The sequence below is a fragment of the Salvelinus namaycush genome, chromosome 30 (genome assembly GCF_016432855.1).
Source record: "Salvelinus namaycush isolate Seneca chromosome 30, SaNama_1.0, whole genome shotgun sequence".
NCBI lineage: Eukaryota > Metazoa > Chordata > Actinopteri > Salmoniformes > Salmonidae > Salvelinus > Salvelinus namaycush.
In genome coordinates this window covers 9,490,628-9,503,044 of record NC_052336.1, presented here as the reverse complement: position 1 = coordinate 9,503,044, position 12,417 = coordinate 9,490,628, and the positions used below count along the sequence as shown (strand labels likewise).

The following is a 12,417-nucleotide window of genomic DNA, read 5'->3' as shown; positions in this document are numbered from 1 at the left end:
GTACTGAAGGCCCCCCACCCGACGCCTCGAGTCCAGTATGGACCGAACTGCATACGCCGGCGCCCCCCCGATGTCCAGGGGGGGCAGAGGGACCTTACGCAACTCATCTTCTTGAAGCGGACCAGCCACCTCCGGCCTGAGGAGAGACACATGAAACGAGGTAATAAGGGGGGAGCTGTAACCTATAACACACCTCGTTTATTCTCCTCAGGACTTTAAATGGCCCCACAAACCGCGGACCCAGCTTCCGGCAGGGCAGGCGGAGGGGCAGGTATCGGGTCGAGAGGTGGCGGTCAGCACTGGCCTTCTGCCGCCCTTCGGCCCGTTTAACCTGTTGAGGACAGAGGGCGCTGTTTTCACTTTGGGGGAAAATTGTGCCCAATTTAAATGGCCTCGTACTCAATTCTTGCTCGTACAATATGCATATTATTATTACTATTGGATAGAAAACACTCTCTAGTTTCTAAAACCGTTTGAATTATATCTGTGAGTAAAACAGAACTCATTTTGCAGCAAACTTCCTGACAGGAAGTGGAAAATCTGAAATCGATGCTCTGTTCTAGGGCCTGCCTATAAATGTCCTTGATATTTATTAGTATACATGCACTTCATACGTCTTCCACTAGATGTCGACAGGCAGTGAGAGAAGAAATGGAGTGTATAACTTGATCTGGGGTCGAATAAAAGCTCTTTGTATGACGTGTCACCAGTTTCCTGTTTTCTGGAGCGCGCGCGAAGGGACCTGGCATTGCCTTCTGAAAAGCTGTCGTTATAGACGACTAATATCTCCGGCTTTGATTTTATTTGATAAATGTGACAATATCATCGTAAAGTATGTTTTTTCAATATAGTTTTATTAGATTATTGAAATTTATTTGGGACGTTAGGCGTGTTGCGTTGTGTGCCTTTGTTCAGGAAGGAGAGCTTCGCGCTACTTTGCTAGCTTTCCGTGCTAATTGACTAGAGAAGAGGACCATCTAAAACCAAACAACGATTGTTCTGGACAAAGGACCCCTTGTACAACATTCTGATGGAAGATCATCAAAAGTAGGACCCATTTTATGATGCTATTTCATATATCTGTCGAACATGTTGTACTAGTAGTTTGCGCCCAGATTTTGGGCACGCTCTCGCTATAACTAAGCTGGATGTCGTAATGAAGTTATTTTTAGAATTCTAACATGGCGATTGCATTAAGAACTAGTGTATCTATCATTTCCTATACAACATGTATTTTCTAGTAACGTTTATGAATAGTTATTTGGTCAGAATAGTTGAGTGTCATAAAAATATCCGCACATTCTGGGAAAAAGATGCTACGTTAGCACAATGTATAACCACTGATTTCAGCTCTAAATATGCACATTTTCGAACAAAACATAAGTGTATGTATAACCTGATGTTATAGGACTGTCATCTGATGAAGGTTTATGAAGGTTAGTGAAAATTTATATCTTTTGCTGGTTTATTCCCTATCGCTAACGTGCCTATTGCTATCGCTAACGTGCCTTGATGAATGAATGCGGTAGTGTGGTAGGCTATTGTAGTAAGCTAATATAATGCTATATTGTGTTTTTGCTGTAAAACACTTAAAAAATCGGAAATATTGGCTGGATTCACAAGATGTTTGTCTTTAATTTGCTGTACACCATCGATTTTTCAGAAATGTTTTATGATGAGTATTTAGGTATTTGACGTTGGTGTCTGTAATTACTCTGGCTGCTTCGGTCCTATTTGTGACGGTAGCTGTGATGGTAGCTGCAATGTAAAACTGATTTATACCTCAAATATGCACATTTTTCGAACAAAACATAGATTTATTGTATAACATGTTATAAGACTGTCATCTGATGAAGTTGTTTCTTGGTTAGTTTGGTTGGTTCTTGGTTAGTTAGGTTGGCTTTGTGCATGCTACCTGTGCTGTGAAAAATGTCTGTCCTTTTTTGTATTTGGTGGTGAGCTAACATAAATATATGTGGTGTTTTCGCTGTAAAACATTTAAAAAATCGGACATGTTGACTGGATTCACAAGATGTGTATCTTTCATATGCTGTATTGGACTTGTTAATGTGTGAAAGTTAAATATTTCTCAAAAATATATTTTGAATTTCGCGCTCTGCCTTTTCAGTGGAATGTGGGAGGAGTTCCGCTAGCGGAACCCCGGTGCCATACAGGTTAAGGTACCCGTGGGCGGCCTCCCAGGTCTCCCTTGAGCGTCTCACCCAATCGTCCACCACAGGAGCCTCGGTCTGGCTCTGATGCCATGGTACCAGGACCGGCTGATAGCCCAACACACATTGGACGGGTGACAGGTTTGTAGAGGAGTGGCGGAGTGAGTTCTGGGCCATCTCTGCCAGGGGATGTACTTCGCCCACTCCCCTGGCCGGTCCTGGCAATACGACCGCAGAAACCTACCCACATCCTGGTTCACTCTCTCCACCTGCCCATTACTCTCGGGGTGAAACCCTGAGGTAAGGCTGACCGAGACCCCCAAACGTTCCATGAACGCCTTCCACACCCTGGACGTGAACTGGGGACCCCGATCAGAAACAATGTCCTCAGGCACCCCGTAGTGCCGGAAGACGTGAGTAAACAGGGCCTCCGCAGTCTGTAGGGCCGTAGGGAGACCGGGCAAAGGGAGGAGACGACAGGACTTAGAAAACCGATCCACAACGACCAGGATCGTGGTGTTGCCCTGTGATGGTGGCAGATCGGTCAAGAAGTCAACCGACAGGTGTGACCAAGGCCGCTGTGGAACGGGAAGGGGTTGTAACTTCCCTCTGGGCAGGTGCCTAGGAGCCTTGCACTGAGCGCACACCGAGCAGGAGGCCACATAAACCCTCACGTCCTTGGCTAAAGTGGACCACCAGTACTTCCCACTAAGACATCGCACCGTCCTACCGATCCCCGGGTGACCAGAGGAGGGGGACGGGTGAGCCCACCAAATTAGCCTGTCTCTAACCTCCAGCGGAATGTACACCCATCCAGCTTGACACTGTGGTGGAGTAGGCTCAAAACGCGATGCTCGCTCGATGTCTGCGTCCACCTCCCACCTCACAGGTGCCATTAGACAAGAAGCCGGGAGGATGGGCGCAGGATCGATGGCCCGCTCCTCCGTATCATATAGTCGGGACAGTGCATCTGCCTTAGTGTTCTGGGAGCCTGGTCTATAGGAGATGGTAAACCTAAATCGGGTGAAAAACATGGCCCACCTTGCCTGACGAGGGTTCAGTCTCCTCGCTACCCGAATGTACTCTAGATTACGGTGGTCAGTCCAGATGAGAAAAGGGTGTTGAGCCCCCTCAAGCCAATGTCTCCACACCTTCAGGGCCCTGACAACAGCCAGCAGCTCCCGATCCCCCACGTCATAGTTTTGCTCCACTGGGCTGAGCTACGGAGAAAAGAAAGCACAGGGGCGGAGCTTCGGTGGCGTACCCGAGCGCTGGGAGAGCACGGCTCCAACCCCAGCCTCGGACGCGTCCACCTCCACTATGAATGCCAAAGAGGGGTTCGGATGCGCCAGCATGGGAGCCGAGGTAAAAAGAGCCTTCAGACGACCAAAAGCCCTGTCCGCCTCAGCCGACCATCCCAGACGCACCGGCCCCCCCTTCAGCAGTGACGTAATGGGAGCAGCCACCTGCCCAAAATCCCGGATAAACCTCCGGTGGTAATTGGCAAACCCTAAGAACCGCTGCACCTCCTTTACCGTGGTTGGAGTCGGCCAATTACGCACGGCTGCAATGCGGTCACACTCCATCACCAACCCCGATGTGGAAATGCGATACCCAAGGAAGGAGACGGCCTGTTGGAAGAACAAGCATTTCTCAGCCTTGACGTACAGGTCATGCTCCAACAGTCGTCCAAGTACCTTGCGCACCAGAGACACATGCGCGGCGCGTGTAGCAGAATAGACCAGAATATCATCGATGTAAACCACCACACCCTGCCGTGCAGGTCCCTGAGAATCTTGTCTACAAAAGATTGGAAGACTGCTGGAGCATTCTTCAACCCGTACGGCATGACGAGGTACTCATAATGGCCGGATGTGGTACTAAACGCTATCTTCCACTCATCTCCCTTCCGGATACGCACCAAGTTATATGCACTCCTGAGATCCAGTTTTGTGAAAAAACGTGCTCAATCGCCGTGGCAATGAGAGGTAGCGGGTAACTATACCCTACCGTGATGGAATTTAGACCTCTATAGTCAATGCACGGACGCAGCCCTCCCTCCTTTTTCTTCACAAAAAAGAAACTCGAGGAGGCAGGTGAGATGGAGGGCCGAATGTACCCCTGCCCCAGAGATTCAGAAATGTATGTCTCCATAGCCACTGTCTCCTCCTGGGACAGGGGATACACGTGACTCCTGGGAAGTGCAGTGCCTACCAGGAGATTTATCGCACAATCCCCCTGTCGATGAGGTGGTAATTGGGTCGCCTTCTTTTTACAGAAGGCGATAGCCAAATCGGCATATTCTGAGGGAATGCGCGAGGTGGAGACTTGGTCTGGACTCTCCACCGTTGTAGCACCGATGGAAACTCCTACACACCTGCCTGAGCACTCCTCTGACCACCCCTTTAGAGCCCTCTGTTGCCACGAAATCTTGGGGTTGTGACGGACCAACCAGGGGATCCCCAGCACCACCGGAAATGCAGGAGAATCAATGAGGAAGAGACTAGTTCTCTCCTCATGACCCTCCTGCGTGACCATGCCCAGTGGAGCCGTGGCCTCCCTGACTAGCCCTGACCCTAATGGTCGACTATCTAAGGCGTGCACTGGGAAGGGTTTGTCAAGCTGAACAAGGGGGATCCCTAACCTGTGCGCTAAACCGCGGTCAATAAAATTCCCCGCCGCGCCTGAATCTACTAGCGCCTTATGCCGGGAAAGAGGGGAAAATTCAGGAAAAACGATCAATACATACATGTGACCAACAGGGAGCTCTGGGTGAGCCTGGTGCCGACTCACCTGAGGTGTCCGAGCAGTGCTCGACCTGGCGTCTCGACTCCCTGGAGGACCCCCCCAGCACCGGTCAGCAGTGTGCCCTCTGCGACCACAGCTGGCACAGGAAAGGCCCCCTCCTCCGGTCGCCCTCGCTGCAGCACCTCCTAGCTCCATGGGCGTTGGAGTGGAGGAGCTGGGGGATGGAACTGACAGAACCCGATCTGGACGTCCACTGGTCCAAGGAGAGGGTGGTGTCTCTACAGGCCAGCTCCCTACGGACGTCCTCACGCAAACTACACCTATAGTGATTGATCAAGGCCCTGTCGTTCCATCCCGCGCCAGCGGCCAAGGTCCGGAACTCTAGAGCAAAGTCCTGAGCACTCCTCTTCTCCTGCCTCAGATGGAACAGCCGTTCACCCGCTGGGTAGTGGTCCTTCGCCGAGTCAGGATCGTTCCATACCGCATTGGCCCACTCCAGAGCTTTACCTGAGAGGCAGGAGACGAGGGCGTTCACGCTCTCACCTCCCAAAGGAGCCGGACGAACGGTCGCCAGATATAGGTCCATCTGGAGTAAGAACCGCTGGCACCCGGCCGCCGTCCCATCGTACTCCCTCGGGAGTACGCTCCTGTACGCTCCGCTCCTGCTGACTTCATAGATTTTTGGTGCGGGATTCTGTGATAACGTGAGTCTCGGTGAGAGGTGTAGGAGTCAGGCGCAGGAGAGCAGGGATGTCTGAGAAGCGTGTTTAATCATATAGTCCACCAATACAAAAATGGCACAGATGAAAATCCAAAAACTACGCTCACGATACTCAGCAACTCGTGCACGGAGGAACAAACACAGTTCCGACACTTTACATACACGTGCGTAAAACGTGAACACAACAAACATCAAATACAATCGAGCGCAATACACACAAGTCTAATCCCGCACGAACTAAGGCAGGCAACAGGTACCCTATATACACACAGAAATAAACGCAATTGAAACCAGATGTGAAAAGAATCACAGACAAAACAAACAGAAAAGGAAAAAGAGATCGGTGGCGGCTAGTAAACCGGCGACACCGAACAGGGAGAGGAGTTACCTTCGGTAGAAGTCGTGACAGCGTTTGTACAAGGCCAAGGAGAGAAGTTTTGTGTGTTTGACTCCATCTGTTCTCAATGCATAAAACATTAGTTGGTGTTGCTTTCAACTGTAACGCATGCTATGAGGTAAGCATTGTGGAAAGTTAAAGCTGAGACGAAGCTCTTGGTCCATGTCTATAAGTTAGCTAGTTTTAACATCACCCCATCAGCTACATCCTTCCTGCTTTACAATTACCACAGGCGGTGCAAGAAGTCAGAAGTCAAATATGCAGAAGTGTTTTCTATCACATACGTATATCTCTGTATCATGCCTAATTTATATCAAGTGCAGGGTGAAGTGAAATGTACCGAGAGCTGTCAGTAAAAATAGTACACAACCATCTGTGTCATTTTCAAATAATTATTTGTCAGCGATGTTTATCAGCTGACAGATTTTTTATTTTTACCTTTATTTAACTAGGCAAGTCAGTTAAGAACAAAGAACATACCCTGTCCACTGCCATGAAAGTGTTGTAAGTCGCTCTGGATAAGAGCGTCTGCTAAATGACTTAAATGTAATGTAATGTTGTGTGGAATAATGCACTACATACAGTGGGGCAAAAAAGTATTTACAATGTAAAAAAGTATTTAGTCAGCCACCAATTGTGCAAGTTCTCCCACTTAAAAAGATGAGAGAGGCCTGTAATTTTCATCATAGGTACACTTCAACTATGACAGACAAAATGAATTTTTTTTTCTTCAGAAAATCACTTTGTAGGATTTTTAATGAATTTATTTGCAAATTATGGTGGAAAATAAGTATTTGGTCAATAACAAAAGTTTATCTCAATATTTTGTTATATACCCTTTGTTGACAATGACAGAGGTCAAACGTTTTCTGTAAGTCTTCACAAGGTTTTCACACACTGTTGCTGGTATTTTGGCTCATTCCTCCATGCAGATCTCCTCTAGAGCAGTGATGTTTTGGGGCTGTTGCTGGGCAACACGGACTTTCAACTCCCTCCAAAGATTTTCTATGGGGTTGAGATCTGGAGACTGGCTAGGCCACTCCAGGACCTTGAAATGCTTCTTACGAAGCCACTCCTTCGTTGCCCGGGCGGTGTGTTTGGGATCATTGTCATGCTGAAAGACCCAGCCACGTTTCATCTTCAATGCCCTTGCTGATGGAAGGAGGTTTTCACTCAAAATCTCACGATACATGGCCCCATTCATTCTTTCCTTTACACGGATCAGTCGTCCTGGTCCCTTTGCAGAAAAACAGCCCCAAAGCATGATGTTTCCACCCCCATGCTTCACAGTAGGTATGGTGTTCTTTGGATGCAACTCAGCATTCTTTGTCCTCCAAACACAACGAGTTGAGTTTTTACCAAAAAGTTATATTTTGGTTTCATCTGACCATATGACATTCTCCCAATCTTCTTCTGGATCATCCAAATGCTCTCTAGCAAACTTCAGACGGGCCTGGACATGTACTGGCTTAAGCAGGGGGACACGTCTGGCACTGCAGGATTTGAGTCCCTGGCGGCCTAGTGTGTTACTGATGGTAGGCTTTGTTACTTTGGTCCCAGCTCTCTGCAGGTCATTCACTAGGTCCCCCCGTGTGGTTCTGGGATTTTTGCTCACCGTTCTTGTGATCATTTTGACCCCACGGGGTGAGATCTTGCGTGGAGCCCCAGATCGAGGGAGATTATCAGTGGTCTTGTATGTCTTCCATTTCCTAATAATTGCTCCCACAGTTGATTTCTTCAAACCAAGCTGCTTACCTATTGCAGATTCAGTCTTCCCAGCCTGGTGCAGGTCTACAATTTTGTTTCTGGTGTCCTTTGACAGCTCTTTGGTCTTGGCCATAGTGGAGTTTGGAGTGTGACTGTTTGAGGTTGTGGACAGGTGTCTTTTATACTGATAACAAGTTCAAACAGGTGCCATTAATACAGGTAACGAGTGGAGGACAGAGGAGCCTCTTAAAGAAGAAGTTACAGGTCTGTGACAGCCAGAAATCTTGCTTGTTTGTAGGTGACCAAATACTTATTTTCCACCATAATTTGCAAATATATTCATTAAAAATCCTACAATGTGATTTTCTGGATTTCTTTTTCTCATTTTGTCTGTCATAGTTGAAGTGTAACTATGATGAAAATTACAGACCTCTCTCATCTTTTTAAGTGGGAGAACTTGCACAATTGGTGGCTGACTAAATACTTTTTTGCCCCACTGTAACTTGGGGCTAAGACCCATGGGGCCAACACCAGATTTAGGAAATGTATGCCTTTCCTACACATGACTTTCCCACACACTTCTCATTAGTTGGTATTCAGACTTATCCAATGCAGGTGAGGTGTGGCTACCTTGCGCGCACTGAATAAATGTAATTCAACTGCTAAAAACCCTCTTACTTGTTAGCCTACCAATTTTCTGGTGCAGTTTTCAATCAATACGGTTTTCAGTACATCTATCTTAAGCCATCCATCCCTTTAATAAATCCTCTTCGAGATCGGTGTCCCTTTACCGGGACTGTTGGGCTAACGTGCGCTAATGTGATTAGCATGACGTTGTAAGTAACAGCAAACTTTTCAGGACATAGACATGTCTTACATGGGCAGAAAGCTTAAATTCTTGTTAATCTAACTACACTTTCCAATTTACAGTAGCTATTACAGTGAAAAAATATCATGCTATTGTTTGAGGAGAGTGCACAACAACAAAAAACTTATCACGGCAACTGGTTTGATACATTCACCTCTGAAGGTAAATAATGTACTTACATTCAGTAATCTTGCTCTGATTTGTCATCCTGAGGTTCCCAGAGATAAAAAGTAGCATAATTTTGTTTGATAAAATACATTTTTATATTAAAATATAGGAACTGGGCTCTACAGTTTGAGCCCTTGCTGTCTCTGGCTCCACACCCACCCACCCGGCCATCTAGATGTGTGAAAGTTAGTGTATAAGCTAATTGATCCATCATGTATGACATTCCATTCATGACATTTATTATTGTATGTTCTCTATAGCTATGTACTTGAAAATGTATCATTTGACCAATTCGGCACATTTGGGCAGACTTGATACAAAATATTGTCCAGTATTGCAATGCTTCACTGGCTCAAGCTGAAACTTTGCACACACACTACATCGAAATTGCGCCTAAACTGCAATATTATATTTTGGCCTTTCTCTTGCATTTGAAATATGATTTTTTTTTAATAAATAGAAAACACATGTTTTTTGTTTGTATTGTCTTTTACCAGATCTAATGTGTAATGTTTTCCTACATTAATTTCACATTTCCACAAACTTCAAAGTGTTTCCTTTCAAATGGTATCAAGGTCCTGAGCTATAGGCAGTTAGATTTGGGTATGTCATTTTATGCGAAAATGTAAAAAAAAAGGTTGCGATCCTTAAATACGGTGTGGCCTTTAATTAGAATTTTGACTACAGACTCACTAGAATACATCGAGAGAACATGTTCAGAATATAGGGATCAATGAAAGAAAGCCATCTAAATACAGTGCCTTCAGAAAGTATTCATCAAATAAAATAAATAAAATAAAATATATTTGTATTTGTCACATACGCCGAATACAACAGAACTTACCATAGACAATATATAATAGACCTTACAGTCAAATGCTTACCTACAAGCCCTTAACCAACAATGCCCTTTTAAGAAAAATACCTGCTATGTAAAAAACTAATAATTGATAATATTTTTTGGGGAAAAAATAGAGATAAAAGTAACAAATAATTAAAGAGCAGCAGTAAAAAAGCAATTGCGAGGCTATATACAGGGGGTACCGGTACAGAGTCAATGTGCGGGGGCACCAGTTAGTCGAGGTAATTGAGGTAATATGTATATGTAGCGCCTGCCGGGTGGCGCAGTGGTCTAGGGCACTGCATCGCAGTGCTAGCTGCGCCACCAGAGTCTCTGGGTTCACGCCCAGGCTCTGTTGCAGCCGGCCGCAACCGGGAGGTCCGTGGGGCGACGCACAATTGGCATAGCGTCGTCCGGGTTAGGGAGGGTTTGGCCGGTAGGGATATCCTTGTCTCAGTATGTAAATGTAATAAAATGTATGCACTCTACTGTAAGTCGCTCTGGATAAGAGCGTCTGCTAAATGACTAAAATGTAAATGTAAATGTAGGTAGAGTTATTAAAGTGACTATGCATAGATAATAAACAGAGAGTAGCAGCAGTGTAAAAGAGGTGGGGGCAATGCAGTTGGCTCAGAACAGGGCAGTACGGCTGGCCCTTAAAAGTACACAGAACTAACATTAATGACATGCATGTCAGTCTCTCGTGGCTCAAAGTGGAAGAGAGATTGACTTCCTCATTACTTGTTTTTGTAAGAGGTGTTGGCAGCAGCTAATGGGGATCCATAATAAATACAAACGCAAATAGTCTGGGTAGCCATTTCATTAGCTTTTCAGGAGTCTTAAGGCTTGGGGGTAGAAGCTGTTTGGAAGCCTCTTGGACCTAGACATGGCGCTCCGGTACCATTTGCCGTATGGTAGCAGAGAGAACAGTCTATGACTAGGGTAGCTGGAGTATTTGACAATTTTTAGAGCCTTCCTCTGACACCGGCTGGTATAGAGGTCCTGGACGGCAGGAAGCTTGGCCCCAGTGATGTACTGGGCCGTACGCACTACCCTCTGTAGTGCCTTGCGGTCGGAGGTCGAGCAGTTTCCATACCAGGCAGTGATGCAACCAGTCAGGATGCTCTCAATGGTGCAGCTGTAGAACTTTTTGAGGATCTGAGGACCCATGCCAAATCTTTTCAGTCTCCTGAGGGGGAATAGGTTTTGTCGTGCCCTCTTCATGACTGTCTTGGTGTGCTTAGACCATGTTAGTTTGTTGGTGATGTGTACACCAAGAAAATTGAAGCTCTCAACCTGCTCTACTACAGCCCCGTCGATGAGAATGGGGGCGTGATCAGTCCTCCTTTTCCTGTAGTCCACAATCATCTCCTTTGTCTTGATCAAATTGAGGGAGAGGTGGTGGTCCTGGTATCACACGGCCAGGTCTCTGACCTCCTTCCTATAGGTTGTCTCGTCATTGTTGTTGATCAGGCCTACCACTGTTGTGTCATTGGCAAACTTAATGATGGTGTTGGAGTCGTGCCTGGCCATGCAGTCATGAGTGAACAGGGAGTACAGGAGGGGACTGAGCACGCACCCCTGAGGGTCCCCCGTGTTGTGGATCAGCGTGGCGGATGTGTTGTTACCTACCCTTACCTCCTGGGGGCGGCCCGTCAGGAAGTCCAGGATCCATTTGCAGCGGGAGGTGTTTAGTCCCAGGGTCCTTAGCTTAGTGATGATCTTTGAGGGCACTATGGTGTTGAACGCTGAGCTGTAGTCAATGAATAGCATTCTCACATAGGTGTTCCTTTTGTCCAGGTGGGAAAGGGCATTGTGGAGTGCAATAGAGATTGCATCATCTGTGGATCTGTTAGGGGCGGTATGCAAATTGGAGTGGGTCTAGGGTTTCTGGGATAATGGTGTTAATGTGAGCCATGACCAGCCTTTCAAAGCACTTCATGGCTACAGACATTAAATCCATTTTTTTCTCTGCCATCTACTCACAATACCCCATAATGACCACATGAAAACATGTTTTTAGAAAGGTTTACAAATGTATTGAAATTAAGAGACATATAGTGCCTTCGGAAAGTATTCATACCCCTTGACTTTTTCCACAATTTTTTAGGTTACAGCCTTATTCTAAAATTGATTACATTGTTTTTTCCCTCATCAAATCTACACACAATACTCCATAATGACAATGCAACAACTGGTTTTTAGACACTTTTGCTAATTTATTAAAAATAGAAAACTTAAATATCTCATTTACATATGTATTCCGTACTTTGTTGAAGCACCTTTGGCAGCGATTACAGCCTTGAGTCTTCTTGGGTATGACGTTACAAGCTTGGCACACACCTGTTTTTGGGGAGTTTCTCCCATTCTTCTCTGCAGATACTCTCAAGCTCTGTCAGGTTGGATGGGGAGAGTTGCTGCACAGCTATTTTCAGGTCTCTCCAGAGATGTTCGATCGTGTTCAAGTCTGGGCTCTGGCTGGGCCACTCAAGAACATTCAGAGACTTGTCTCTATGCCTATTCTGTGTTGTCTTGGTTGTGTGCTTAGGGTTGTTGTCCTGTTATAATGTGAACCTTCGCTCCAGTCTGAGGTCCTGAGCGCTCTGGAGCCGGTTTTTATTGAGGATCTCTCTGTACTTTTCTCCGTTCATCTTTGCCTAGATCCTGACTAGTCTCCCAGTCCCTGCCGCTGAAAAACATCCCCACAGCATGATGCTGCCACCACCATGCTTCACCGTAGGGAGGGTTCCAGGTTTGACGCTTGGCATTCAGGCCAAAGAGTTCAATCTTGGTTTC

At 46.3% G+C, this 12,417-nt stretch overlaps 1 protein-coding gene across 1 annotated transcript in view; it reads right to left on the bottom strand.

The window, feature by feature from the left end:
• LOC120024791 overlaps window positions 1-12,417 on the bottom strand; it is a 196,511-nt gene that overhangs the window by 61,659 nt on the left and 122,435 nt on the right. Inside the window, exons 2-6 of the mRNA XM_038969077.1 lie at window positions 5,280-5,426; window positions 4,965-5,146; window positions 3,323-3,391; window positions 2,185-2,279; window positions 19-136 (exon numbers count right to left, since the gene is read on the bottom strand). Coding sequence (XP_038825005.1) covers window positions 19-136; window positions 2,185-2,279; window positions 3,323-3,391; window positions 4,965-5,146; window positions 5,280-5,426 — 611 coding nt within the window. The remainder of the gene's footprint in view (window positions 1-18; window positions 137-2,184; window positions 2,280-3,322; window positions 3,392-4,964; window positions 5,147-5,279; window positions 5,427-12,417) is intronic.